This window comes from Gigantopelta aegis, chromosome 6, assembly GCF_016097555.1.
Source record: "Gigantopelta aegis isolate Gae_Host chromosome 6, Gae_host_genome, whole genome shotgun sequence".
Classification (NCBI taxonomy): Eukaryota; Metazoa; Mollusca; class Gastropoda; order Neomphalida; family Peltospiridae; genus Gigantopelta; species Gigantopelta aegis.
Window position 1 is genome coordinate 11,035,413 of NC_054704.1, and position 27,173 is coordinate 11,062,585.

Below are 27,173 nucleotides of genomic sequence, written 5' to 3' on the forward strand. Positions count from 1 at the left end.
CACGAAATGAATTAAAAGATATTGTTGTATCTGCATCGATAAGCGTGACATGCATTACGGTGTTTTTACATTTATATTACTACAGTACTATTTGACATTTCGCGTTAACTCTTGATAGACCTACAAGCAGGAGCAATAATGTTAATACACCGACAGGAGCACGTACACGTGAAGTTAGTGTATTGTATGAAGTTAGTGTATTGTATGAAGTTAGTGTATTGTATGAAGTTAGTGTATTGTATCCAGCCAGTGAGCTGCAATCTAAACAACCTAAAATGGTTTGTTTGTCTCCATTTGATTCCTTTCTCTGATTAACGCACTAGTGACATTTGATTGCTTTGATCTTCAGGCGTGAATGTTCAGAGTCACGCAGCAATATTCTAATTGCGATGTTTTTAAAGCCCGCATTACAAACACTGAATGCCAGTGATAATCTTAATAAACAATCATACTCAACACATATCTGTTACTTTGTTGCTGCCTTTTGGAATACAATTATACCGCGTCTGCTTATATAGTACTTAAATCGTGTGCAAATTAAAAGTTCTACTAATGGTTGTTCAAAGGTGCATGGCTAAATCAGAAATAGACTAGAGCAGTTGAATTATCAGGAAACGATATTTTAGCGGTACAAGAAGGTTGCAATCTCCAGTAAAGGATCTCCTCGGGAATGGCTGTCCTCCTATAGACGAGGCACTAGATAGAAATTATAGAATCAACCACTATTTTGCTAAATACCTATTAGACTGCATTGTGCATAAATACGGCTCTGACCATGTATTACGGTTTTGACGTTCAGATTTACATTCATCATAAAAGATGTCATACCTGTGTTGCATTTAAACAACTGTCTGATAACTGATATTTAATTCGTTCTAGTTATCTATGTGTATGTGGGTATGCAGAAGTGAGGGTGTTGATGGTGGTGGTGGGGGGGGGGGGGGGGGTAGTTTAGGTGATGCCTTTGTTATGTATGTGTTTGTTTGTAACCAATACACAAAGAAATTAGGCTGCAAAATGTCGATGCATATTTCTAATCCATAGCGACCAATATTCTGTTTATTCCAGTGTGGCCTACTACGAAGAGAAATAGAAAATGTTGTTGGTGATTTGCACTGATGTATGAAAACGTAGCAACAAGACTATAAAACACTAACCAGCAATTATCAAACAAGGGCAAGATAATGTTAACAAACAGCTGTAACATAACAATAAACCTCTATGAGGGGATTTGAAGAACGGTCTATGTATACGAGTGTAGCAGGTAACAGGTACAACAGTAGCAGCAATAATACTAGTACAGTCAAACCTGTCTTAAGCGGTCACACAAGGGAGTAGATAAAAGTGGCCGCTTAAGACAGGTGGCCGCTGAGTACAGGTTGCCACATATATAGTCTTTAAAACATTTGATGTTGTTTCTTGTTTTTGCGTCTGTACTGCTAATCAATGGATGTGTGCTTCACATTTGACTATAAATCAACTTTTGACATGTCGCCTCCTTTAGAAATAATGCAAATGGAATGTATTAAATTAATCGTTTTCAACAAGTTTGTTTTCTTTTTCCATTTAATTATTTAATTCCTACTTCATGTGGTGTATTGTCATAGTATGCGAATCTATAAATGTCAAGCGTAGCCTGCCCAGAGGCAATTAGATGCATGCGAGAGTCATACTTTCTTAATTGATACACAGTCGAGATGTCGGGACTGAATGGGTACTAGTATTTCTGAAGGTGTGAAGATCGGTTATTTGCTGCACCTTATCACTGTTGTTAAAATATCGCTTTTATATAATAGTAAAACTTTACTGTGGCCGCTTAATACAGGTATTTTGGCGATTTGGGATCCGATTTAGGTAGCCGCTGGCCGCGTTAGACAGGTGACCGCTTATTACAGGTGCATTTACATTATAAATCGTTTCGGAGGAAAAAAGTGGACGCTTAAGACAGGTGACCGCTGTGTACAGGTGACCGCTAAGACAGGTTTGACTGTATTAGTACACAACTATTACATCACAGGCACAAAATTAACGGTGTGTTTTAGTTAAGACAAACTTAACGAATATACACCTCCTAAACAATACAAAATAAGCAATAAACGTATGCAGTATTAAACAGAGGAATGGACATTAAATATCTGTTTGTTCAACAGTAGAAATTAAGTACAAATTAAACTGTTGATTATTTTGAGCAAAACTAATGCTTGAAAAATATTCTAGAAGTAGTAGAAACTGACCTTTGGTTTCATCTGTGATAAGCAGTATAAAGATACTCTAACCAACAAGCACAAACCAAGATATTAATATCTATTAGGTAATATTAATCTGTATTAAATAATATTGTTTTGTATTAGTTAAGCCTATGTTAGATATTTGCGAGTAGTAAACTTTTCAAGACGATTATGAAAACAGGCATATTTTCAATAAAGATATGAAACTGTGTAAGTTACTTTCAACAAATGAAAATGAAGGTATATAGTTGCTGAAGAGAAACTTGAAACAGAAAGAAGCAGTATACTGAGAAATAAAAGAATCACGTTGTGACTAAGGCAAACTTAACGAACAGACAGTTACCAAGTAAAAGACAAACAACAAGAAACTCAACACTAATAACAAATTGTAACAGTTGTACCTAAGAAGACGAAAGGAAAGTCAAAAATGAAATGCCTCTTGCATGTTTGTTGTACCCAATACACTAAATACGGTGTACCTTCCAAGCTACACTATAAACAAACTATTTGTGCCAATTAAAACAGAACGTAACCGGAACAGTAATAACTCCACCCAACTCTAAACAGAAATTGTCCATTATCTATTTTAATTAAACTGTCTATTTTAGGACGTCTTAAATTGAACACGGTCATTGTTGTATATTCACAAATACAGACACGCACACACACGTATGCTCTTATGATGAGACTAGGTAAGTTAGCTAACAGTATGTTATTCGTTTAAAATGCTTAATACAGTAAACGGTATTTTCGTAGGAGTATTTCTATTACCGAACGATGTGCATTAAATTTTATTATTAAAAAGAAATTTTAAAAATGTTTTTTTAATGCAGTTTGAACATTATATATAAAATTCAAATGGCAAATGTGACTGATTAATTTGCGAATATTTATTACAAATAAATGTGACAGTAACAAAAGCAAGAGATCTCAATTAAGCAAAAATACCAACTGTTTACCAATTGTTGAAGACTAATGCGACGTTAGCCACTAACTATCAGAAATGAGCAAACTATAGATCTTATTCAACTGACAGACAGCTAGTTTTTGGCTCGTAATAAACTTTGGTTAATGCATATGCATAGATCAAAGGTTAAAGAAAACAAGACAATAAGAAACGGGAGAGGAACATGTATCACCTGTAGGATGATCTCTAAATAATATCACATGTAACCACATATCCCTCGTATAACGCCCTCCTCCTAGTCAGGCAGAATTTCGTTTTAATCCTTTAAACAGGAAATATTTCTGACCATTTTTTTTTAAATTTCAGTGTGGTAGCCCGGAGTGTTTTGGCTATCAAAATCCATTCGAGGCTATGAGATTGTCAAAGCTTGTAGTCTGACAGACTACCAGATCTTTCATACGGTCACTAAGCAATTAAATGTTAGTTTCTGAATCCTGTGAGTATTTTAAACTATCACTATTTGATGTCTAATATACTACTATGCTTGGTCAAGCATATACAATAAGAAACCTGCTGTCGTCACATAGGCTACCTCTTCCAATAGCAGCAGGGGATTTTTTATATGCGCTTTCCCGCCGACAGAAAAGCACATACTACGGATTTCGATACACCACTCGAGTGGTACTTGTTACAATGGAACAAAACGTATTGGATTCACCGAGGGTGGATCGATCGAATGTCCCACTGCACGTCAACCGGGTGCTCTACTAGTGAGCTAGATCTCACCAACATGTTATTAATAGAAATATTCCAGTAATCAATGGTTGTTCTAATAATGACTCCAACAACCGAACTCCGAAACAATGAAGCACAAACTGTCCTTTCCCTTTTCTTAAATACATGTGACATAATATGTTCACCCATTACGTTCTCTAAACTTCACTTATACTCAGTCTTGTAGAGATACGATTTTGTTTGACAATTTGATCTGTTCCTATTGTTCTTTTTTTTCTTACATTATTCTTTCTGGAATGTATGTAAAGAATGAAAGAAATAGCTGTTAACAGTTTATAAAATGAATGTGTCACAGACAAATCAAAGGGGATGAATATCATTAAACTATATCATCTCAAAAGAGATTACCATAATTAAAATATATCATCTGGTGAAGAAACCAATCATTGGTTTCGCTCATTTCCCTAGATGTGCCATTCTCTGCCGTGACTTTCTTCTTGTTCGCCGCTGCTTTCCAGACGTAAACGGATTTTCTGTCTCAGGTTTTCCAGTTGGTCGATAACGGGTAAAGATTTCTTTCCAAACTTTTTCTGGCGTTTCGAAAGTCGTCGAGTATACTCCTTCAACGCAGTGGCGAGTTCTCTGGAACGAGAAGGAAACTGATTAAAGACTGGCCTCGGTGGTGTCGTGGTTGGAGACATCCAACAGAAGGCTGGTAGGTTCTGGGTTCGTAACCCGTTACTGGTTTCCACCAAGAGCGAGTATAATGGCCCAGTGGGTAGGTGTAAGGTCACTACACCGACTTCTCTCTTACTAACCACTAATCCGCCGTCCTGGATATACAGCCTAGATAGCCCAGGTGTGTGTGCCCATGACAGCGTGCTTAATCTTTAATTGGATATAAGCACGAAAATAAGTATCAATGAAAAATGAATAATTAAAACATAACCTACACAACCCAAAACATCGACTATTACAAATATCAACACAATAACGGTGGATAGTGGATACAGATCTCGCCTTGAATGAGATTTTGGGGAGGCATTTAACATATTAACATTGATACCATATACATATACATCCTAAGGGGAGTCAAAACTGACTCTCCTTCAACTAGTCTCATGTGAGTTATCAGGAGCCAGAGTGATATATCACCTCAAACGACGGGATCTGTGGGTAGGAGCCAGAGTGATATATCACCTCAAACTACGGGATCTGTGGGTAGGAGCCAGAATGATATATCACCTCAAACGACGGCATCTGTGGGTAGGAGCCAGAGTGATATATCACCTCAAACGACGTCATCTGTGGGTAGGAGCCAGAGTGATATATCACCTCAAACGACGGCATCTGTGGGGTAGGAGCCAGAGTGATATATCACCTCAAACGACGGGATCTGTGGGTAGGAGCCAGAGTGATATATCACCTCAAACGACAGCATCTGTGGGTAGGAGCCAGAGTGATATATCACCTCAAACGACGGCATCTGTGGGTAGGAGTGATATATCACCTCAAACGACGGGATCTGTGGGTAGGAGCCAGAGTGATATATCACCTCAAACGACAGCATCTGTGGGTAGGAGCCAGAGTGATATATCACCTCAAACGACGGGATCTGTGGGTAGGAGCCAGAGTGATATATCACCTCAAACGACGGGATCTGTGGGTAGACGACGGATCAAACAAAGCGTGAATTGCTGGGCACACGCTGTAGCTACCTGGCATATCCATCTTGGACATTTCGTTAATATACTCGGTGGTGTCGTGGTTAAACCATTGAAAATAACGCTGGTAGACACTAGGTTGGCAGCTCGGTACCGGCTCCCACCCAGAGAGAGTTTTAACGACTCAATGGGTATGTATTTGAATGAATGAATGAATGTTTAACGACACCCCAGCACGAAAAATACATCGACTATTGGGTGTCAAACTATGGTAATGCAAACAAATAAATAAAGTGATGACCAACACCAATATACAAATTCAAGGTTTAAACAAAAAACAGTGTAAAGAACTGTGCAAAAATACAAATACAAATATCACAGAATTTTACGGACACCGAATTTTACTCCAAACTTCAATTTGTGCTGTATTGGCCATTCTCAAAGAGAATGTTACACCCCTGCACCACGGTGAGGTTACAGCACACGCAGGGGGGGGGGGGGGGGGGTATGTATTTGACCACTACACACTCTTCTCTCACATTAACCACCAACTAACTCACTGTCCTGGACAGACAGCCCAGATATGTGTGCCCAGGACAGCGTACTTGAATTTTAATTGGATATAAGGACGGAAATCAGTTAGAATGAATGAATATACTAAACAACAAAACAAACGCGAACATTACTATTTTTTTATTATTATTACTTCAATTAAAATTATTTAAGTGGCTCCATTTGGACAGTCTGTTTACGGAATTGTATCATGAAATTTTTTAAAATTAAAATGTTCGCTATATTGTTCAGTATATTAAGTGGATGGTGAGAGAAAACCACGAAATTAAATTCCATATAAACAATAATAGCATGTCGCTCAAGTTGCCGCATGCACTATTTCAACGAACATGTATAAATACTACAACCTCTCGCCCTTAAAGTAAACTAAAGAACATAAGGGGGTAATGCTGCTAGATTTCGATATAACGAGATACGTCTTTTGACTAAAAACCTTAGTTATTCCCTACAAAAACAAAAATCAATAACAAAAAACTGGCATGCTAACATGGGCGTATGGGGACTCTTTGATTTAGGGGGGCTGGAGGGGTTGATTTGCCTGAACTTTTACCCAGATAAAAACTGCCCGAATTTTCCCCACTGTTTTGCCCGAATTTGGGTGGGGGGCAATTGCCCCCCTGCCCCCCCCCCCCCCCCCCCCCCCCCCCCCCCCCCCCCCCCGGGTCGTACGCCCATGCATGCTAATTATAGAGCCACCCAGCACGTTCACCCCTTCAATGAATTGTTGGAACATCAAACATAATAACATACTCGTAGTCGACAAATCCATCTTGGTTTCTGTCCAGTTTCGTCATCATTATGTCCATGGACCGGGAACTTAGAGGAATGTCATGGTTCTGGAAGTAAACAAACATCAAACTACAGTCACGGCTAAACCAGACAACATTTTACAGAAATAACAAGAACCTGTACTCTTGGTGTTGTGTCGAGACGCGAGTTTCATAAAACTATGGTTTTGTTGTTCACATTATCTATGAGACCACTTGCTAACAAATTCATCTTGTATATGTATTTTCTTTCAGCACGTTGTATTAGTTGTTTGTGCTTCATAAATAGGCATCATAGGAAGACGTTCAGGACTGACAATTGGGAACAATAATGGACAAGGTGTACTCTAAATCAAAACTTAATCAAGAATGTAAATGGAGTGTGAACAAAACATTTAAAAGTGGGTGGACTACTGACCACCTCACCGCAGTTATTGCCTGTCTGCTGCGAGATAGAAGAACAAAATGTTCGATGTTATATATTACTATGGTACTAGTACCTCGAATACATGTCCTGTCTGCTGCGAGATAGAAGAACAAAATGTTCGATGTTATATATTACTATGGTACTAGTACCTCGAATACATGTCCTGTCTGCTGCGAGATAGAAGAACAAAATGTTCGATGTTATATATTACTATGGTACTAGTACCTCGAATACATGTCCTGTCTGCTGCGAGATAGAAGAACAAAATGTTCGATGTTATATATTACTATGGTACTAGTACCTCGAATACATGTCCTGTCTGCTGCGAGATAGAAGAACAAAATGTTCGATGTTATATATTACTATGGTACTAGTACCTCGAATACATGTCCTGTCTGTCTAGAACAGAGTTCTAGGTGTATAGTAGGTTAATGTGGTAAAGGGTTAATGATATTAGCAGCAAACGTGCATTCACTTAAAAGACAGCACATACCACGACAAGGCGTCGGTGCCTTTAAGTCTGCTAGATCGTTGGCAGTTTAGTAAGAACAGAAATAAATGGATACGCAATTCTGCAATTCGTGATTCCTGGTTGTAACCAGTATCATTAACTATCTAGGTTATCGCGTGTTTTATTTACTTGATTTTTGCTACTAACTTCTTAATTTTTAGTATTCTAACTTGTGTTTTACCTGCCGTACGGTAACTATGCAGAAATAGCAAGTGATCGTTTCTCTAGTTTCTCTCGTTTCCAAGTATCAACATGGTCGAGTATAGTACAGTGTATGATTGCCATTTGATAGCAGCCATGCTTCCGCCATGCTTTATGATCACGTGAAATCAATATGACACGAACCACAATTCTGTGCAATCAGCTGTCAGTACGAGATTATATATTCATGGGTTACATATGGCACACATGGATAGTCAGACAGACAGGCAGATATACATAAATGTACAAGAGAGAGAGAGAGAGAGAGAGAGAGAGAGAGAGAGAGAGAGAGAGAGAGAGAGAGAGAGAGAGAGAGAGAGAGAGAGAGAGAGATAACCACAAACACGTGTACATATGTGTATATCAGATGGAAATGATGGATTTGGCGTTGTAACCCCGCCCCTTTCAAGTGCACATTTTAATGACCTTTTATTTAATTTATCATCCACAACATACAACACTAAAGTGCCACGAAGACACGAAGAGTCTCTAAATGATCTTTATTTCAATATTTTCCCGAGAGCATGTCCTAGATACACTCAACAGTTCTCGCTCCCTTTCGGAGCTTGGCTAATTTTTCTACAACAAACTCAAATTGCCCCTTTTTAGAATTATGTGACCCCAAACTCCATTTACAAACTCCTGGATCCGCCCCTAAATGACACTTTATATGAAAGCTCTATGAAGATAACATCATCATGGAAGACAAAAACACTTCATCACTGACACCTTATTTGTGTATCATCCTACCACGAGCCTGAATCCCGAATCGTGCGAGGGGAAACCCAGCACAGTAATTGTGGGCTCATTAGTGTCGTTAAAGAGAGACGTGCATAACGTCTACTCACAAGTCCAGTGTCCGGAGTCTCGTTAACCCAAGCCGACAGAGGTCAGCTCGCTGGCCTGAACTTCCGGGATGCTAACAGCAATATCGAATAGATAAAAGCAAAACTGACAGGACATGTACCTAGCATTGATTTATCACCGAGGTATCGTTGCACGAGTTGTTCGTGCATTCGTTATGCTCTGTGTAATGTCCATAGCATGTGAATAAATATAAATTGGTAAGGGACAGAATAATATATTTATATGTGATTCATTGGCGGTGGCATTTATATGCCGGGGGTGAGGTGGTGTGGGGGACAAAACTGTGTCTTTGCGTCGTGTTATGGGGCAACAGGGATATATACATGGTGGTGGTGAATAAAACAGGTGTGATTGTTGGTCATGGCCGCATGCTGCCCCCTCCCCACCACACCACACCCTACACCCACCGATTACGCCATGATTTGAAGAAATTGAAATGTGAAGGCAATACAGAATGTTCTTCGTACGGCCGCAAATTTCTACTGATTTTACAACCAGTTGTTTCAAAACGTATCTAACGACCGAAAGCGAGCTGGATATGCATTTAAACAAAGAGTTATAAGATAAATGGTATCTAATGGACATAAGTGTATCATACCATATCTTACACATTCTCAAAATCCTGGATTAAGACATATGTTCCGAACATTTGACGGTACTTTCGTTTATCTCGTGCGCGTCATCAAATAGCAATTTGTATCATTAAATGTATGTTAGTTTCTGTGGACAGTTTGGATTTGAAATCTATGTTATCAGCATGACGCAGCCAATCAGATGTCTATAAACTGATCTTCAACAAAAATTGCACGCGGTTTTCTCTGAAATGGATGTACAAAATCACATTTGCAACCATAACTGTCTATAACACAATCTCGGCAATACTGTTATATTTAAGGACAGAATAGATAGAACTCGGTGTGAAGACAACAAAATTAGGTTCAGGATAATGATTAATGGCTCCTCAAACTGAGATTACGGGGAGCTATTTAAGATATCACCACATTTAGCATTGATATGTAATCCTTTTCTAGCAGTATGTTTTAACTTCGTATACCAAAGGGAGGCTAAAATAACTCTCCTTGCACTAGTATGAGGGAAGGGATGGGAATCCAGATTGATAGCTCCCTTTAAATGGAAAAGTCTGGATAATCCTGTCCAGGTGTTTCCCTAGGACGTACTGTTTTCTCTGTATGGTCCTTGCTTTGTGTAATCTAGGTTACGTGCAAATGCGAAGGGTTTCTCTTATCAGATCGTCTTGTCAAGACATGTAAGCTATTAGACTGATCTACTTAAATATACTGTGTAGCCTATTTGAAAAATGATAACTAAATTTCTACAATGCACTTAGCTAGCAGACGATGCCAGCTGAAAGCAAAATAAATAAATAATAATAATAACAAATTTAAAAAAAAAGGAAAAAAGAATACAAACAACCAAAAATGTATACGAATTTGTTTCAAGATCGTAAAATAGAGGAAGAAAAGAGATTTTGAAATCATCCTCTAATGTATTTAGTCTCTGAAAACAACTGATTTTCAGTAATCGTACCCATCGCTTAATATTCAGTTTAGGTTTACCTGACCAGCAGCCCCGCCCTGAGCTCCTATCATTGGAATCTGTACTGACCAGCAGCCCCGCCCTGAGCTCCTATCATTGGAATCTGTACTGACCAGCAGCCCCGTCCTGAGCTCCTATCATTGGAATCTGTACTGACCAGCAGCCCCGTCCTGAGCTTCTATCATTGGAATTGTACTGACCAGCAGCCCTGTCCTGAGCTCCTATCACTGGAATCTGTACTGACCAGCAGCCCCGTCCTGAGCTCCTATCATTGGAATCTGTACTGACCAGCAGCCCCGCCCTGAGCTCCTATCATTGGAATTTGTACTGACCAGCAGCCCCGTCCTGAGCTCCTATCATTGGAATCTGTACTGACCAGCAGCCCCGCCCTGAGCTCCTAACTTTGGAATCTGTTCTGACCAGCAGCCCCGTCCTGAGCTCCTATAGTTGGAATCTGTAATGACCAGCAGCCCCGCCCTGAGTTCCTATCATTGGAATCTGTACTGACCAGCAGCCCCGCCCTGAGCTTCTATCATTGGAATCTGAACTGACCAGCAACCCCGTCCTGAGCTCCTATCATTGGAATCTGTACTGACCAGCAGCCCCGCCCTGAGCTCCTATCATTGGAATCTGTACTGACCAGCAGCCCCGCCCTGAGCTCCTAACTTTCTAATCTGTACTGACCAGCAGCCCCGTCCTGAGCTCCTATAGTTGGAATCTGTAATGACCAGCAGCCCCGCCCTGAGCTCCTATCATTGGAATCTGTACTGACCAGCAGCCCCGTCCTGAGATCCTATTATTGTAATCTGTACTGACCAGCAGCTCCGTCCTGAGCTCCTATCATTGGAATCTGTACTGACCAGCAGCCCCGTCCTGAGCTCCTATCATTGGAATTGTACTTACCAGCAGTCCCGCCTTGAGCTCCTATCATTGGAATCTGTACTGACCAGCAGCCCTGTCCTGAGCTCCTATCGTTGGAATCTGTACTGACCAGCAGCCCCGTCCTGAGCTCCTATCGTTGGAATCTGTACTGACCAGCAGCCCTGACCTGAGTTCCTATCGTTGGAATCTGTACTGACCAGCAGCCCCATCCTGAGCTCCTATCGTTGGAATCTGTAATGACCAGCAGCCCCGCCCTGAGTTCCTATCATTGGAATCTGTACTAACCAGCAGCCCCGCCCTGAGCTTCTATCATTGGAATCTGTACTGACCAGCAGCCCCGTCCTGAGCTCCTATCGTTGGAATCTGTAATGACCAGCAGCCCCGCCCTGAGTTCCTATCATTGGAATCTGTACTGACCAGCAGCCCCGCCCTGAGTTCCTATCATTGGAATCTGTAATGACCAGCAGCCCCGCCCTGAGCTCCTATCATTGGAATCTGTACTGACCAGCAGCCCCGCCCTGAGCTCCTATCATTGGAATCTGTACTGACCAGCAGCCCCGTCCTGAGCTCCTCCCTGTCCAGAGACAAGCTGTTGTCTTTGTCCAGACTGCTCAGAAGATCGATGAGCCGCAGGTTCTTCTTCCGCATGTACTCAAACAGCAGCGACGCCGGGTCGTCCGTATCCAGGACAACCGAGTCCCCGCCCCCTCGCTTGATGTCATCATGACGTAACGCCACGCCGTATTTCACCTGGAGAGGGCGGTTCGTTTGAACTCGCTTCAGAAGCTGCAGGAAGTCTTCGTCTACAGAGACATCCTGAAAAAAACACACACTAAACTAAGTTTAACAATTTATAGAGAGGGTAATCGAGTTAACATCCTGTTACGGATCTCTTAGGAGAGTGGCGGTCCTTCTAAGAACGAGCATCTGATAGTGGATCATATAAGCAATCACGACTTTACCTAACGTCCTTTCAACTCTGCTTTATGCAGAGATACGATTTTGATAATGGAAGACAGTTTTGCCGTTCATGTTTACGTGATTATGTCCAAAGAAGATTCAAATACGCTGTCGTAGAGAGTCTAGGATTCAAACAGTTCTGGAATGTGCATTTTCCCCGAACTTCGAACTCTAGTATTTAATGGATTAATACATTCGTGTTTCTAGTCGGGATGGACTTTCTGCGGAAGACTGCCGCTATTCAATGCGTTCTAATGTTTCTAGTCGGGATGGACTTTCTGCGGAAGACTGCCGCTATTCAATGCGTTCTAATTTACTTTGAAATGTTGTAGATGTCCTAAAGTTGGATCCCCTGCTAGATGTGAAAACAGTGAACGCTGAACCGTTGGTTGAGGACAGAGGTCAATGGGTTAGTCGTTTCATTGGCTACTAACAGTGCAGCCCCTGCTAGATGTGAAAACAGTGAACGCTGAACCGTTGGTTGAGGACAGAGGTCAATGGGTTAGTCGTTTCATTGGCTACTAACAGTGCAGCCCTTGCTAGATGTTAAAACAGTGAACTCTGAACCGTTGGTTGAGGACAGAGGTCAATGGGTTAGTCGTTTCATTGGCTACTCTATTTTCTTATACACCCTTTGGACAGAGAACTTTGGTATTACACACAGATATCACACGTGTGTGAGATCGATATAAAGATATCTCATTGGCTGTTCTACGGTGCGTGCGGTCCAACTGTTGTGTTTGATGCGTATGCGTCTTACGTTTAGGACATATACACCACATACGATTATTTCATTATGGCTGGCCGCATGTGTTTGGCGCACGCGTCCAGTCTAGACTCTCTCACTGAAACTAATGTATTTCGATTTTTTGAAACCGGATCGCACGCACGCGCCGCATCCAGTCTATATAAGCCTTAACCCACTGACCTGGACAGACAGCCCAGAGAGCTAACGCGTCTGTTTAGGACAGCATGCTTGAACCTTAGTTGGATATAAGCACGAAAATCAAGATTAATTGAACATGCACCCAGGCACTCTCCGTCGGAAGAATAAATGAAAACCGTACTTAAAATGGTATATCTGTAGAAGGCAGTGTCAAAGTATTTCTTGATACGAAAAAATAGAATCTGCGCACCTACACAAGTACTGGGTTTATAGCCTTATTCATGGTTAGGAACAGTTGCGTCCCTGCAGAGAATTTCGCGTTGCTCATACATCAAATATTCGCTATTCTGAAAGAAAGATTACGGACAAATAGTATCAGTTCCATCATTGAGAATACGTCATTTCCTGCCAGTTGCTAGCAGTATATCATATCGCAGTTGATAGTCCAGTTAACTGTCATCTTAACAAATACATGAATTCCACCTATAATTTTATAAATCGACTTACTATATAAATCGCTGTCTATGTGGCCCCGTCTATGAGCAAGTCTAGCACCGGGTGAAATACACGGAAGCCGTATTACCGCCGAAAGCTCATAGTTATATTGCTATATTACCCACTAGATGGTCGCTTTGACATTATTACTCCGTGTTACCTAATGCGGTTCTTTCACGTGAACGCTCTCCGTGCAATATGGCCCGTGAAGCGCGCTCGATTGTTGTTCAATAAAACACGAATGATTCCGTCACATGGCTTGTTTGTTTGCTTCATGTGAGTATCGAGATTTCACCCAGAATCGAAATCTGCCTCCAGGGTGTGAAAAGCATATCTGGTTTTGTCGTGTTCAACAAGGGGCGGATTATGTCGTGTGACAAAAACAAACAAATAACACGTTTTGTAATGTTAAACGTCGCCCCAGAACGGTGTGTAATCACAGGCGACGAAGGGGGGGGGGGGGGGGGGGGACATTGGTCCCTTCAAGGACAGGCCCGTAGGAATCGGGAGGCCAATTTAACGCCGAACACATTTACATTTGTCCTATACTATACATATCTCTGCCCCCCCCCCAAAAAAAAGTGCCCCCCCCCCCCCCCCCCCCCCCCCCCCCCCCCCCCCCCCCCCCCCCAACATACTATAGCGTATGCTCTCAAACAGAGACACTTTAACGACTACAGGGCCGTAGCTAGCGGGCCAAAAAAAAAATCCGCAAAGCATTATAGAAACTTAAAGAAAATTCTCTTTTTAACTGTTTAAGGAATTTTAGACTATTAACTACTCAGTCCCCCCCCCCCCCCCCCCCCCCCCCAAACAAAAAAAAATCCTAGCTACGGCCATGGACTACAATTACGTACTAATTATTTGTTCAGCATAAAATATTAATGGCTGTAAATTAAATGTGTCCTAGAATTTAGACTAGGTCAAACTTCACTTTATTTCCAGATATATATTTATTTCATGCGAACGAAATTATTAGGATAGCCTACCAATTCCAGTTTGTCCTATTTACAAACATTATGACGACAAGAATATATTGGATATGCAGTCACTGATATTCTAAACATGGAACTATATTTAGTATGTAATTTTAGCCGTTAAAAGATACTGTCAGTCGAAGACTTCTTTCACCAGTAAAAACCCAGAACCATCACTTTAACCTCGACGTCACGGAAGCCAGAATATGAGTACTTCCGCATCAGACCGGATGACCTAATTTGTGGGAAATACTTTCGCCTCGTTATAGATTTTTTTTGAATATTAGCTTATTTATTCGTTGTTGAGAAATGTTATTGGCTCGTTATGGGCGCCGTATCATTAGCTTTATATGTGTATTCACGCAATTCTGCAGTATTTTCCAACACTTCGATCCGAAATTCTCACACAAGTGGATTAGGTCACACTCGTACATCTATTGACCAAATGTTAAAACACACACATGAAGAGCAACGAAATTGTATGAATGGTCTGTTTTCTTTGTCTGTCTGCCTCTCTTTCTTTCTTTTTGTCTGTTTGTCTCTCTCTGTCTCTCTCTCTCTCTCTCTCTCTCTCTCTCTCTCTCTCTCTCTCTCTCTCTCTCTCTCTCTCTCTCTCTCTCTCTCTCTCTCCTCTCCCTGTCATTCTCTCTACAAATACGAAGCAGGCGAGGGTGCAAGGAATTGTGCGGGGGAGGGATCCGTACTGTAGTGAACGAAATTTTCAGTGGATCAAGTCATGTTACCTCAGAACATATAATATAAAAAAAGAAATTTAGCTTATTGCATCAGGGCCTTTGACTCCCGAAACCCTTCCTGCAAGGACCACTGTAAATAGAAGTGCATATTTGTGTATATTGTTTGACCCACCGACAAGTCGAGTTCAATGAGAGCCGTAGCATCATCCTCATCCATCGCGTGTAGTATGGAAATCGCTCCATCAGTGGTGATCGGGTTCACGCCGATCTGACAAAAACAACAAAACAGAAATCTGAACAGACGTCTGTTACGCGACGTGTACAATCAATAAACATCTATAGGACAAGACATTCGGAATTTAATTAAAGGTGCTGTCTCAAAGCTGCATCATGCCGGCTTTCTGCCAAAATTATTGATCAACGTTTGCTTTGAAATGTAAACATCGTACCTTTAACTAAATGCCCATACAAATTGTAGCCAAATAATTTAATTTACATGGAGAATGTTTTTAATGTTTAATCATTAAAGGACGACCAACAACTGAGGCGAACACGCCATAACATTAGGGGCAAGACGTAGCCCAGTGGTAAAGCGTTCGCTTGATGCGCGGTCGTTTTGGGATTGATCCCCGTCAGTGGACCCATTGGGCTATTTCTCGCACCAGCCAGTGCACCACGACTGGTACATCAAATGCCGTGGTATGTGTTATCCTATGGGATGGGGAATATAAAAGATCCCTTGCTGCTAATCGAAAAGAGTAACCCATGAAGTGGCGACAGCGGGTTTCATCTCTCAATATCAATATGGGTAGGTATTCAGTCTGTTGTGGCCCGTACGCATGGACAGGTATTCAGTCTGTTGTGGCCCGTACGCATGGACAGGTATTCATTCTGTTGTGGCCCGTACGCATGGACAGGCATTCAGTCTGTTGTGGCCCGTACGCATGGACAGGTATTCAGTCTGTTGTGGCCCGTACGCATGGACAGGTATTCAGTCTGTTGTGGCCAGTACGCATGGGTAGGTATTCGCTTCGTATCCTGGTACCGGCCCCTACCTAGACGGAATGGGGAACTGTATCTCCAGTATGCCGACCATTAACAACTGACCTTTAATATGGTGTCCCGGTCCCCGTTTTACGAAGAGATCTTAGCGTCAAAATCACCTGAAGTGCATATCTACCTTATGCACTTATGGTGATCTTAGCGATAAGATTGCTTCGTAAAACGGGGTCCTGAACTTAAAATCAAATAGTTGAGGTGCATGTCAATAACTGCTTGTTTGAACGTTAATTGGTTATTAGCACGAAAATCAGTTAAAAATGCAAACTGGATCCCGATGGCGGTGAAAGGGTTAACGGACAGCACGAGCTCACCTTGAGGACTCGCAGCGTGTTGTTGTGGAGCAGCCCGCGAAGCAGCACCCTGAAGGCCATGATGTTAACCCTATTGGCGCTGAGGTCGAGCTCTATGAGGGTCTTGTTCTCCCGGAGTGCTTTGCTCATCTCGTAACAGCCCTCAATGCCGAAACCGTTCCAAGACAGAAATAATCTAATAAGGCTCCGGTTTACCTGAAACGAAACACGCATCAACATGAGTGCATTTTATGGTGTACACCTGCAGGAGTAAATCCAATGGGTGAGGCAAGGGCGATCGGTCCCCTCCACTCGAGATGTTAGGATAGGAGAGGGCCTCATAAGATAGATAACTTCTACCCAATCCGTGTGTGTGTGTGTGTGTGCGTGTGCGTGCGCGTGTGCGTGTTCGTGTGTGTGTGTGTGTGTGTTATGCAAAAATTAATTAAAATTAAATGTTAGGATACATTTATATTTGCTGTAGTTCAGGTTAGATATCGAGACCGTTGAAACCTTGAAGAATCTGAGACTTCCTCTGGTGAGTGGATTGTGGGGGTTTTCACAATATCAACGGTACATAATTACAATGTGTTACATTTAATTTGGCTTTATATGTAAGATGTACTGTCATCGCTTATTTCTAATGTTCTTAGTGTGTGTGGATGCGTGGGCTCATATGTGCACGTGTGCGTGTCACTTAATAAGAAATGTGTTTGATACCTCTAACAAACTTTAATTTCATACTTGTTTTCATTTTTTATTTAATTAAAAAACAAACTTAAACACGGATATGTAAAGAAAACAGGCGTTTGTTTAAAAATCCGTGCGTGACATTTCAAGTTTTAGCCATAGAAAAAGTCGACATTTACACAGAACTGTCAGCGCGTACAAAACTGACAGACTAATGGGGTTTTTTAATTAATGATATTAGATAAGAATCACAGGTGATCCATAAACTCTATTGTTTGACAGTTTGCGTCTTTCCTTATTACGTTACAAGACTTAGTGTTGTATTCTCAGTAATCATCGTCGTATTCAGTGTCTATAGATTCCGAAATTGCTTCTTCTACGAGTTTTAATGGGGGGGGGGGGGGGGTTAATGATTTATTTGTCTGGTGTTTTTCTTCTTTTATTTATGGTTCTTTTGTTTTGTTTTATTAGTTTAGGTTCGGTTTTGCTTTAGGTTTGGATTTTCCGTTGTGTTTGGGGTTTGTTGGTTGGTTGGGTTTTTTAAATACTTTTCAACATACCACAAACCTACAATTATGGTGATTGCAAGCTGCAGCATAAACACTGTTTATGGTACAATCATCAATCATTTACACTGAAATTTTATATCACTATATTTTACTTCTAACAACGATTTCTGTTAGACTGATCCATAAGAAGGTGACCAATATGCTCTAAAAAGACGCCACAGAGAGTGACACTTCATACAGGCATTAACAAAAACATCCATTTACATATTACCTAGATAGCTATATCTTATTAGTATACCATTTTTCTTCAAATGGCTTTAAATATTGTGACGGGACATGCTCTTAATTTTTGTTTTCGCCTGTGGCGATATTAATTGTTTTAGAGGGCCGTGTGCAGTTCCAATATGCACTTAAGCCCAGGTGGCCAGTAGTTACGTAATACCTCCGCGAGTGCGGTTTTTACAACCGTGATTTTGGCGACTAGGCGTCAGTGAGTCTGGCCATCTAAGAGAAAATTGCCGTCATGGCCGCTGTGGAAATATCACTTGATAGGGGGAGGGCCGCGATGTATCCCCAGGCGATATTCGATTTATATCATAAATAGATAGGGTTTTAGAGACATCAGGGAGAAACATATTGGAAGGCTTCCAGGGAACGTTCGTCTGTTTGGACTTGGTAAATATCATTTCTGCTCTGTTGTATAACCTTGATGTGATTGATGTGACTTTAAATATTGTAATACTGTATTATACCAATATTATTTAGACGGTGCTGCCGGTCATCTGACGCAGTATACTGTAGGATCACTGTTCTAAATAATTATTAAGGCTTAGCCAGTCATCCTAGAGGACCTAGGTAAACTGTAGGTTATTGTCTTTATTGTGATAGGTACCAGTATTAAGTCTGTATTACAAGGTTATTGAATGAGTAGTTAGGGTTAATTAAAAATTAACCAGTTAGGAATAGAGTTGTAATTCCTTTATTAATTAAGTTCCCCTGGAAGCGTTTCTCAATTATCACACGTGTGGGTGTTGTGTCACGGTGAAGTGATTAGCATATTGTGTAAACTAGACACCTAGAGATTAACTAATTAAGTGATCAGTTCTGGGTTGTTATTATTTGTTGTTAATTAACTACTGCGGCAGTACATTTGTCAGCGTAGGTTAATACAGATTCCAAAATGTATTGTGTTTTTGTTGTGTTTTCTAGTGAACTAAACGTGCTATAATACTATATACTTTATATAAGATCTTATCTCTGATCATACCTAGACGAGTCACACTAGGGTTTTAAACTGCCCGTTACAGAGAGATCTAATAGATATACAGTTAGGAGAGATATTTGGATAATCGTGTTTTATTCGGTTACGGGTATTATAGGATCCCCGTGACAAATATATTTTGTATTGTCACGTGCCTCAATTAGAAACTATTGTAGGCTAAATGCAACTTATACTGGCGCAACCGGAAGTGGAGTCACATATACACTACGAGTAAACATTTTGCCACCTGTCCACTTTAGAAATAACTTAAATTAGAGTCAAATAAAAACAGTTGCTGTTCTAAACTACACAATTAACTTCTGGGTCAGAATTCAGTGGTTGCGGTCCTCCGTACTTGTTAACTGTGAGACCTAAGGTGTGTTTTTTTTACTTAATCATACTATTTGAAATAGTGTAATCGTTAGTGACAAAGTTAACCCGTTTCTATTAACAATCTGTGTTTCAAGTTGGGCAATTTAACATGGGTTCCAATAGAAGATAGCGGTTTAGCAAAATTACAAAAAGTCATTTCCAAAACATTTTGTTTTTATTAATAAATATAATCTAACATTTGCTTTCTGGTATACGAAAGTAAAGGAAGAACTGAATTAATAAAACACTTCCAATACACATAGTGTTACGTCCTGGTTGTATGTGCAAATGAGCGGTTCACAACTTCGTAATGCTTGATGTGGGAGGAGGACGGATTGTGGAATGGCGATGTGTACAGTGAAGGAATCAACATCGCCTGGTTTAGGGTCACGTAATTGACCTCTTATTCTACTTACTTTTAATCCTCGGCATATGGCTTCAGCACCGATTAATCTGAGATGGTTCCAGCTTAGGTCCAAGGTCCGCAAAGAGCAGTTCACAGCTAATGAAAGAAATAATAAAATTATACTAAGAGAAAGAAATAAGGGAACACTTGGTATTTTAGACCAAATATCTGTCACCAATAACGTCGTAATGTATGAATAGAGTACAAAGATGTAATATAGGATTCATTGTCATTAACGTGAGATTCAATGTCAGTAATGAGGTTAACTTCCAGACTGTATAAATGAGGCTTCTGGTCGCAGACATTCTTTCCTGTTTGTGTTGGTGTGATCCCTTATTTCATTCCATCAGTATATTATTATAGAAATACCAACTAGGTATCATGATAAAGTATATATATGCATTCTAATACTATTACTGACCAGTAAACATTACAACTACCCAATCAGTTTTAACTGACAAATGTTAATATTATTTCTAGGATAACAAATAGTATCACAAAGATCACACCAATTTGTATTCATGATTTGTCACACTGAGTACCGACATGGTCAGTGGTTAACTAAACGTTTAATAATTGACAACATGGCATGTTACGCTAATACCTATAATCCATATGCGCGGTTTTTGTGAGGTGTGGGCCAAGAACGCGAAAAAAATGGACGCATAAATAATTCTATTCTGTAATTATCATAAGAAGCGTTTCCGTATATGCGGCAATGTTTTGGTAACCGCGCCTGCATCGTGTCAAAAACCGCACACATGGAAAATGGCTTCAATGTGTGATGCTTCCTTAATAATATTCAACACAAATATAGTTTTTCTTATGACTTAACCCTAGAGTAATACATGTTTGTATTGACATTGAAGTAAATATTATATATATTGCCTGCATTCCGCTTTGTACAGAGAAAAGCGAGCTTATTATTTTGGTTTCACCCTTGTAATCACCTATTGCTTTCCCGATAAGGACACCAGCCTCCTCCCTGAAGCAGTTGTGACTTAGATTGAGCTCTCGCAGGGTCTTGGATTTCTGGATACAAGAAAATGCAATATAAAAGTGTTAATTAAATACAAAATCATATCGTAAATGGCATCTGTTTATACAGTATACTGTCTTTAGGTTCTTTGGGTTGCCTTATGGTAAGGTTTGACAAATATAATACCATTCGAGTTATAAAAAAATAGTTGATATATTTTGGAGTCTCCAAGTCTATTCCTATGGATGTGCTTGGCAACTGGGCCCGTATCCCCACAATATACAAAACACATTATATCCAAATCAACCATGCTTGAAAACCCCTCAATTGTGAGCAGACTCGCTAAACGTCCTTGAGTTGCAGCATACGTATCAGTGTGAGCACTGCAAATATATACATTGTGTTTGTGTTCCCTCACATTTTAGTGGAAACAAGTCGAGGAAAAATATATTTAGTTTCTGACTTGCATTTTTTAATTTTTAAAGAAAGGTTATTCAACATTTAAACAATTAGTTGTGTTATTTGAATTTTCTACAGCTCTTTACACTGTGTTTGATTACAGCGGTTGATATTTGTATTATGATAGTGGCCATTCTTGTATTAATGCATACCTTGTTTGACTCAGAACAGATGATACGTTGGTTTTGGGGTTGTTGTTGTTATTGTTGTTGTGGGGGTTTTGTTTGTTGGGGGTTTTTTTTTTTTTTTTTGGGGGGGGGGGGGGGGGGGTATCCTGGACAGTCGTTAAACTTTCATTCATTCATTCCCACCACCATTTCTCATTTTGTACTCGTGGTAATTTGTAGAATAAGTGTATAATAACCACTACAATTTACGTTCTGTCCTTTGGTATTGTAGTCAATAACTCATCACGTCAGGCTGACCGCATAGACAGACAGACAGACAGACAGGCAGACAGTCCGACAGAAATTAATTTACTAATTTCCGAAGACGACCATCTTTTAACAATGTGCTGTACAAGAAGTCCTCTCAAATCTCTTGCCTTATTGCTAAGAGCCCGGATCATGTGTGAAGCATGCTAATCAGTGACACGTTCTGCTGTCCCCAGCTGGTCGCTAAAAGGCTGTGAGAAGCTCTGGGCTGTTCAGGGGAACTCTTAATGAGTCAGTCAATGCGCTCTGCCATTAAGTACGAAGTACGAAAAGCTTTCGAATCTCTGCCATGCTTTTTATGTTACTACTATCCCGAATTGTGTTTGTATGCTTTTAGAGCCGTGCGTGTGTTTTTTAACGCGTACTTTTTATATAATTATAGTTAATTCAACACTGCGTATTGATGTTTTTGTTTCTAAATATTGAGATCCTCTCTCAAAAATATTTATATAGGTGATCTTCATTTAAAAAAAAAAAAAAAAGGACAAAACTGTTATCCACGAACAAGTCCTATCTCTACACAGTACAGAGTCGAATGGGTATTTGGCAGAGTAGTGGTAGATTCAATGAATGTCTGTTGACTGAACAATACATCCTCCCTACACTGCCCAAAATGATATACTTAACATGCATAATCGATTTATATGTGAGTGCATTTACATACCACATGTTTGAATCTAAGCAAACCTGAATTTACAAAATATTTTTAACGCAACGTGGTAGTGTCTAGGGCTGGGATTTGAACCTATAGTTTTTAGCATAATTTGTTAATTGCTATATTTTTCTGTTTTAGACAACTAGACCGCGCATTTATCATCAAATAAACGTTTCTTTTAAAACTGTTAAACTACAAACATATGCAGTTACGGAGTGAAACAAAAATGGTCAAAGACTCTATTGAAGGTACTGTGAATGTTGACGAATGGAATGCTTATGGTTATTGATATTCATGATGCTTGCGATTGTGACTGTAACGAATTATTTGAGTGCATTAAACTGACTTTTTTATTGTTACAAAGTACGCCAATTAGCCTAATAAAGGTTAAGTCATACTTTAATATTTACTTGTAAAGTATATGGTTATTATCAAAATCGGGTCACACTAAAAGTGGGATTTCATGTGTACACAGCGTTGGGATGAGTACCCTTGCAACTAGACGTATTAAACATTTCCTTCGTAACATGACACAAGAACAATTTGCCGAATTTCTCGGTGATAATTGTCCACTAATAAATCTCGGAGGATTGACTGCACCCGTCAGTAATACGCAGACCGGAACAATAAACTGTCAGCGCTGATTATCAGAAAGTCTGTCAGTCCAGCCAAAATGGTCAAAACTCCTTGGCATCTTATTGTGGTTATCGGGAAAACACGATTATTAGAGTGTATGCTTGACCGCTCGGGGTTTGCGTATGGCTCTTAACACAAGGGAAATAAATCACATTAAGTGTTGTTCAAAAAGAAACATTGCTTGTGTGGTTGTCCAAAAAGAACAGTTGCTTGTGTGTTTGTCCAAAAAGAACAATTGATTGTGTAGTATATACAAATAAAACTATGATTGTGTCCGAAAATCACTATCTCGGTTACACATCGTGGTCGAGTTTTAAAGTAACCTATATTTGAATAAATAGCTAAATGTCTTTTGCTGCGGAAAGGACACTCAAGCTTTCTAAGAATGAATCCACCATGAATGTAGCCTCTGGTCATGGGAAACTTTTAACGAAACAGGCCAAGAACCCTCGTAAATCGATCGACTCTTCTCTGTAAGTCAGTGTCACAGGAGTAACAGTCTCTCTGTGTGGCTCTATAGAACTCCGAGCTCCTGTGGTCGTAGCCTTGATGAGGACTTCCCATATTTTGTCAGTCTTTGAGAGTTATGCATTTTGTTTCGGTGTGCATATCTCGGTCTGGATGACAGCTGTGAGACGTGGTTTTCACACCACGAAGCCAAGTGGCATCGTGATAGAGGTATTGATACCCTTGATAAAGATGCTCTTTCGGAGGCTTGTCACTTCGGTAAATACGATGGTGATCGGGCAAAACGAGGTTAATGGATTTTCGTGGCTTACTGCGGCTAACTGGACAGATTAGAATGATGCAAACAAACCGACGTTCACTGATCGCTAATCTTGCTGTTTGCTCTTGTGTGGTGAGCTTTCGTCAAAGTATTCCCTACAAAAGGTCTGATGTTAAACCGAGTGGAGGGTAAGCACCGCGAGTGTAATTTACAAATGGAATTGGGCATGACTGACATCTTGTTAAAGGGGGTCGGGTGAACCGGTGTGTTCAGAATGGTCTGAACTTATCTCTATTGACCCTCTCTTCGTAATTCGACGGTATATGAGGTACAATGTTTGAATGTAATGTCCTGGAGGGTAGAACTTAGTTACGTAAATTTACCATCTCGCATGAATGAATGAATGAATGTATGAACGAATGAAAGAATGAAAGTTTGAACGAACGAATGAACGAACGATCGATCGATCGATTGATCGATCGATCAATCAATCAATCGAATGAATTAATGGAATGGAATGGATGGAATGGCAGATAGGTTAATAAATAAATAGGTGAATGAACAACACCCTAAGCACAAAACAAAATACGATAAATGAATAAATTAACGAATGAATGCTTAATGCCACCCAAACACAAAAATGCACCAAGTATTTGGTGTCAAACAATGGTAGAAGAACGTTGAAGAAGGAACACCGACATTCCGTTATGTGTCTACAATTTAAACTGACACACACAATCTCTAGAATAAGATGAAATATCCGCTGCCGCCAAATAAGCTACTCTGACCGATAAGCCGTAAGGATTCTTGCATGTGCACTTTCCAACATAAAGTACAGCACATACCACGGAATTTAATATAACAGTGTCAGTCTTGGACGACCAGATGAAAGGGTCAAAGCAAAATTGGGACTATTCAGATAGATAGATAGATAGATAGATAAATAGATAGATATATAGATAAAACAGACTACGTAACGCATTCAAACGAGCGTGCTACACTAACGTTTACCCAATCACTGAGTTAGTATAGAGTGTTTACCTACACTAAGTTGTATCTCTCCCCTAGAATTAATATAAAGTAATCCTAAACAAAGTTGTACTTCACCTCTAGTGTAACGTTTTTCCACACTATGTTGTATATCACCCCTAGAGTTAACATACGTGCTCCAGCAGACAGTAAGTTGTCAGGGTAAATCTTTATTGAACGAGATGACAGAACCCCCGATTCTTACATAGATGTTTAGACAGACTTTGGCGGAAGTTGCGATCATCTATCTGGAGCCGACGTAGGGCGTTTCAGTGATGTTGGTATGAAAGTATAATTATGATCCAGTTCAAATAGTTATGTTATAGTATAAAGAATGAATGCATGTTTAATGACACCCCAACGAAAAGACCACACCGACTGTTGGGTGTCAAACATAGGTATGTCCAGTAAGGTAACAAATACAACGTGTACAATCGTATAAAATTACCTGCATAAATTCACTAACATACAAGGCGTCGTTTTCCTGGAAATCATTATCTGAAATACAAAATCAAAGGTTTTCTAATAGTCATGTCAGTTTGAATAAAGTTTTGTTGTATGTATATAAAGGTGAAGGTAATATATGTATGGAGAGACAACAAATTATGTTCAATACACACTACTCGGAATACAAAATAATAATGTGATTGTAGTCAGATTAAATTACTTATTTTTTAATCATTACTTATTGCCCACATGGTTAAAAATATATTGGTTCATATCAAAGTTATACGTCCCACCAGAACGTCAAATGGTGACGTCATACGATTGGCGATGATGGGTAATAAATAGGATATTCAACTCGCTATCATTTCGTATCATGTTTATGTTCCTCATGAAATAAGCAAATGGTCACGTCGACACCTGTCTTACAAGGTCACGATAATATGTTTTCCAAATACACTAAACATTTGCCTGTAATAAACAGCCACATGTATGACCTAAGATGCCACACGTTTTTCTGTCTTAGAGTATTGACTGACCGAGGTGTTATAGCATATCATCAAATATGACGTAACACACGTTTTTGTTTGTTTGTGGTTTTGTTTATTTTTTCGTGTAGCGTTTTCTTTGGGTGGGTTGCTTTGTTTGGGTTGGGAGGTGTCTATAAACGTAAATATCAGCATTAATAAAACAAATTTTAATGAATATTAAATTTGTTTCTATTTTTAATTGAAAGGAAGCAAATTAAAGCCATTATTTAATAGCTCTTTTCACTGATGCCCTTTTTGTAGTGTTTCTCGTTTACAGATGTCCTTTAACAACATGTGTTCCTTGTGTATTTCGTTCCTACCTGAAATGTTCAGTTTCACAATAGACGTGTTTTTCACCAGTCCATTCGCTATTATTTCAGCGCCGCCTTCTCTTAGAGATGTACCCGATAGGTTCTGAAAAAGACAAACATAGGAATATCAGTTCTGTTGTTTGCGCTGCTAACAATTATTATGACAACTGATTGAAAGTATTAGTGTGTGATGGTGTTCAAAGATAACAGAATTTACCCTGCTGCTGAGGCAGAAAGACTGCAATTATTTTATTTTATTTTATTTTAGAATCAATTATGGTGATGCAGAAAAACTACAATCATTTTATTTTTAGAAAATATTATTTTAGAGATAGCTGATTAAAACGCTGGGCAAGCACTAAGTATATAATGATGCTGATGTTTATGATGATGTTTATGATGATGGTGATGATGATGATGATGATGGAGATGATGATGATGATGATGTTGATGGAGATGATGATGGATATGATGATGATGACGACAATGATGATGATTATATTCAATGTATATCCTAACCAGAGGTGGGGCGATAACTTGACAAAAGAAAGTAATCGATTACGATTGCGAATACATTGTCCAGTAATTATGATTACATTTCCACAGATATACACAAATAGTGAAATAATGTTACCAACATGAAATGATTCACTTTATTTCACAACCAAACCGATTTCATTCATTGAAAGACATAATGGATAATTTTGGATTATTTATTATTTCAAAAATGTATGAACGTATGTCTACTGTCAGTGTTTTTTAAATTTAAATCTTTACATATTGAATAATGTCAAGGCATATATTTGCATGCGTGCGCGCGTACGTGCGTGTGTGCGTGTGTATTTGTTAAATGAGTTTAACACGTTCACAAGACATAGGTAATTTTAATAGACACAAAACCCTATGGGTCAAATGAATAATTTAAAGAAAATTAAAGAAAACTTTAAATTAATATTCGCGTTTCTATATACAATGTATATGATATGACGTATATGATATTCTCCAGACAAATACGTTTGACTAATTGTTTTCTAAATGACTTTGAAA

The 27,173-nt window shown here is 39.6% G+C and overlaps 1 protein-coding gene across 1 annotated transcript in view; it reads right to left on the reverse strand.

The window, feature by feature from the left end:
- LOC121375689 (leucine-rich repeat-containing protein 74B-like) overlaps positions 1–27,173 on the reverse strand; it is a 67,946-nt gene that overhangs the window by 2,727 nt on the left and 38,046 nt on the right. Inside the window, exons 5-13 of the mRNA XM_041503274.1 lie at positions 26,136–26,229; positions 25,290–25,339; positions 20,873–20,954; positions 19,933–20,018; positions 16,706–16,900; positions 15,505–15,600; positions 11,869–12,135; positions 6,858–6,943; positions 4,279–4,512 (exon numbers count right to left, since the gene is read on the reverse strand). Coding sequence (XP_041359208.1) covers positions 4,335–4,512; positions 6,858–6,943; positions 11,869–12,135; positions 15,505–15,600; positions 16,706–16,900; positions 19,933–20,018; positions 20,873–20,954; positions 25,290–25,339; positions 26,136–26,229 — 1,134 coding nt within the window. The 3' untranslated portion in view covers positions 4,279–4,334. The remainder of the gene's footprint in view (positions 1–4,278; positions 4,513–6,857; positions 6,944–11,868; positions 12,136–15,504; positions 15,601–16,705; positions 16,901–19,932; positions 20,019–20,872; positions 20,955–25,289; positions 25,340–26,135; positions 26,230–27,173) is intronic.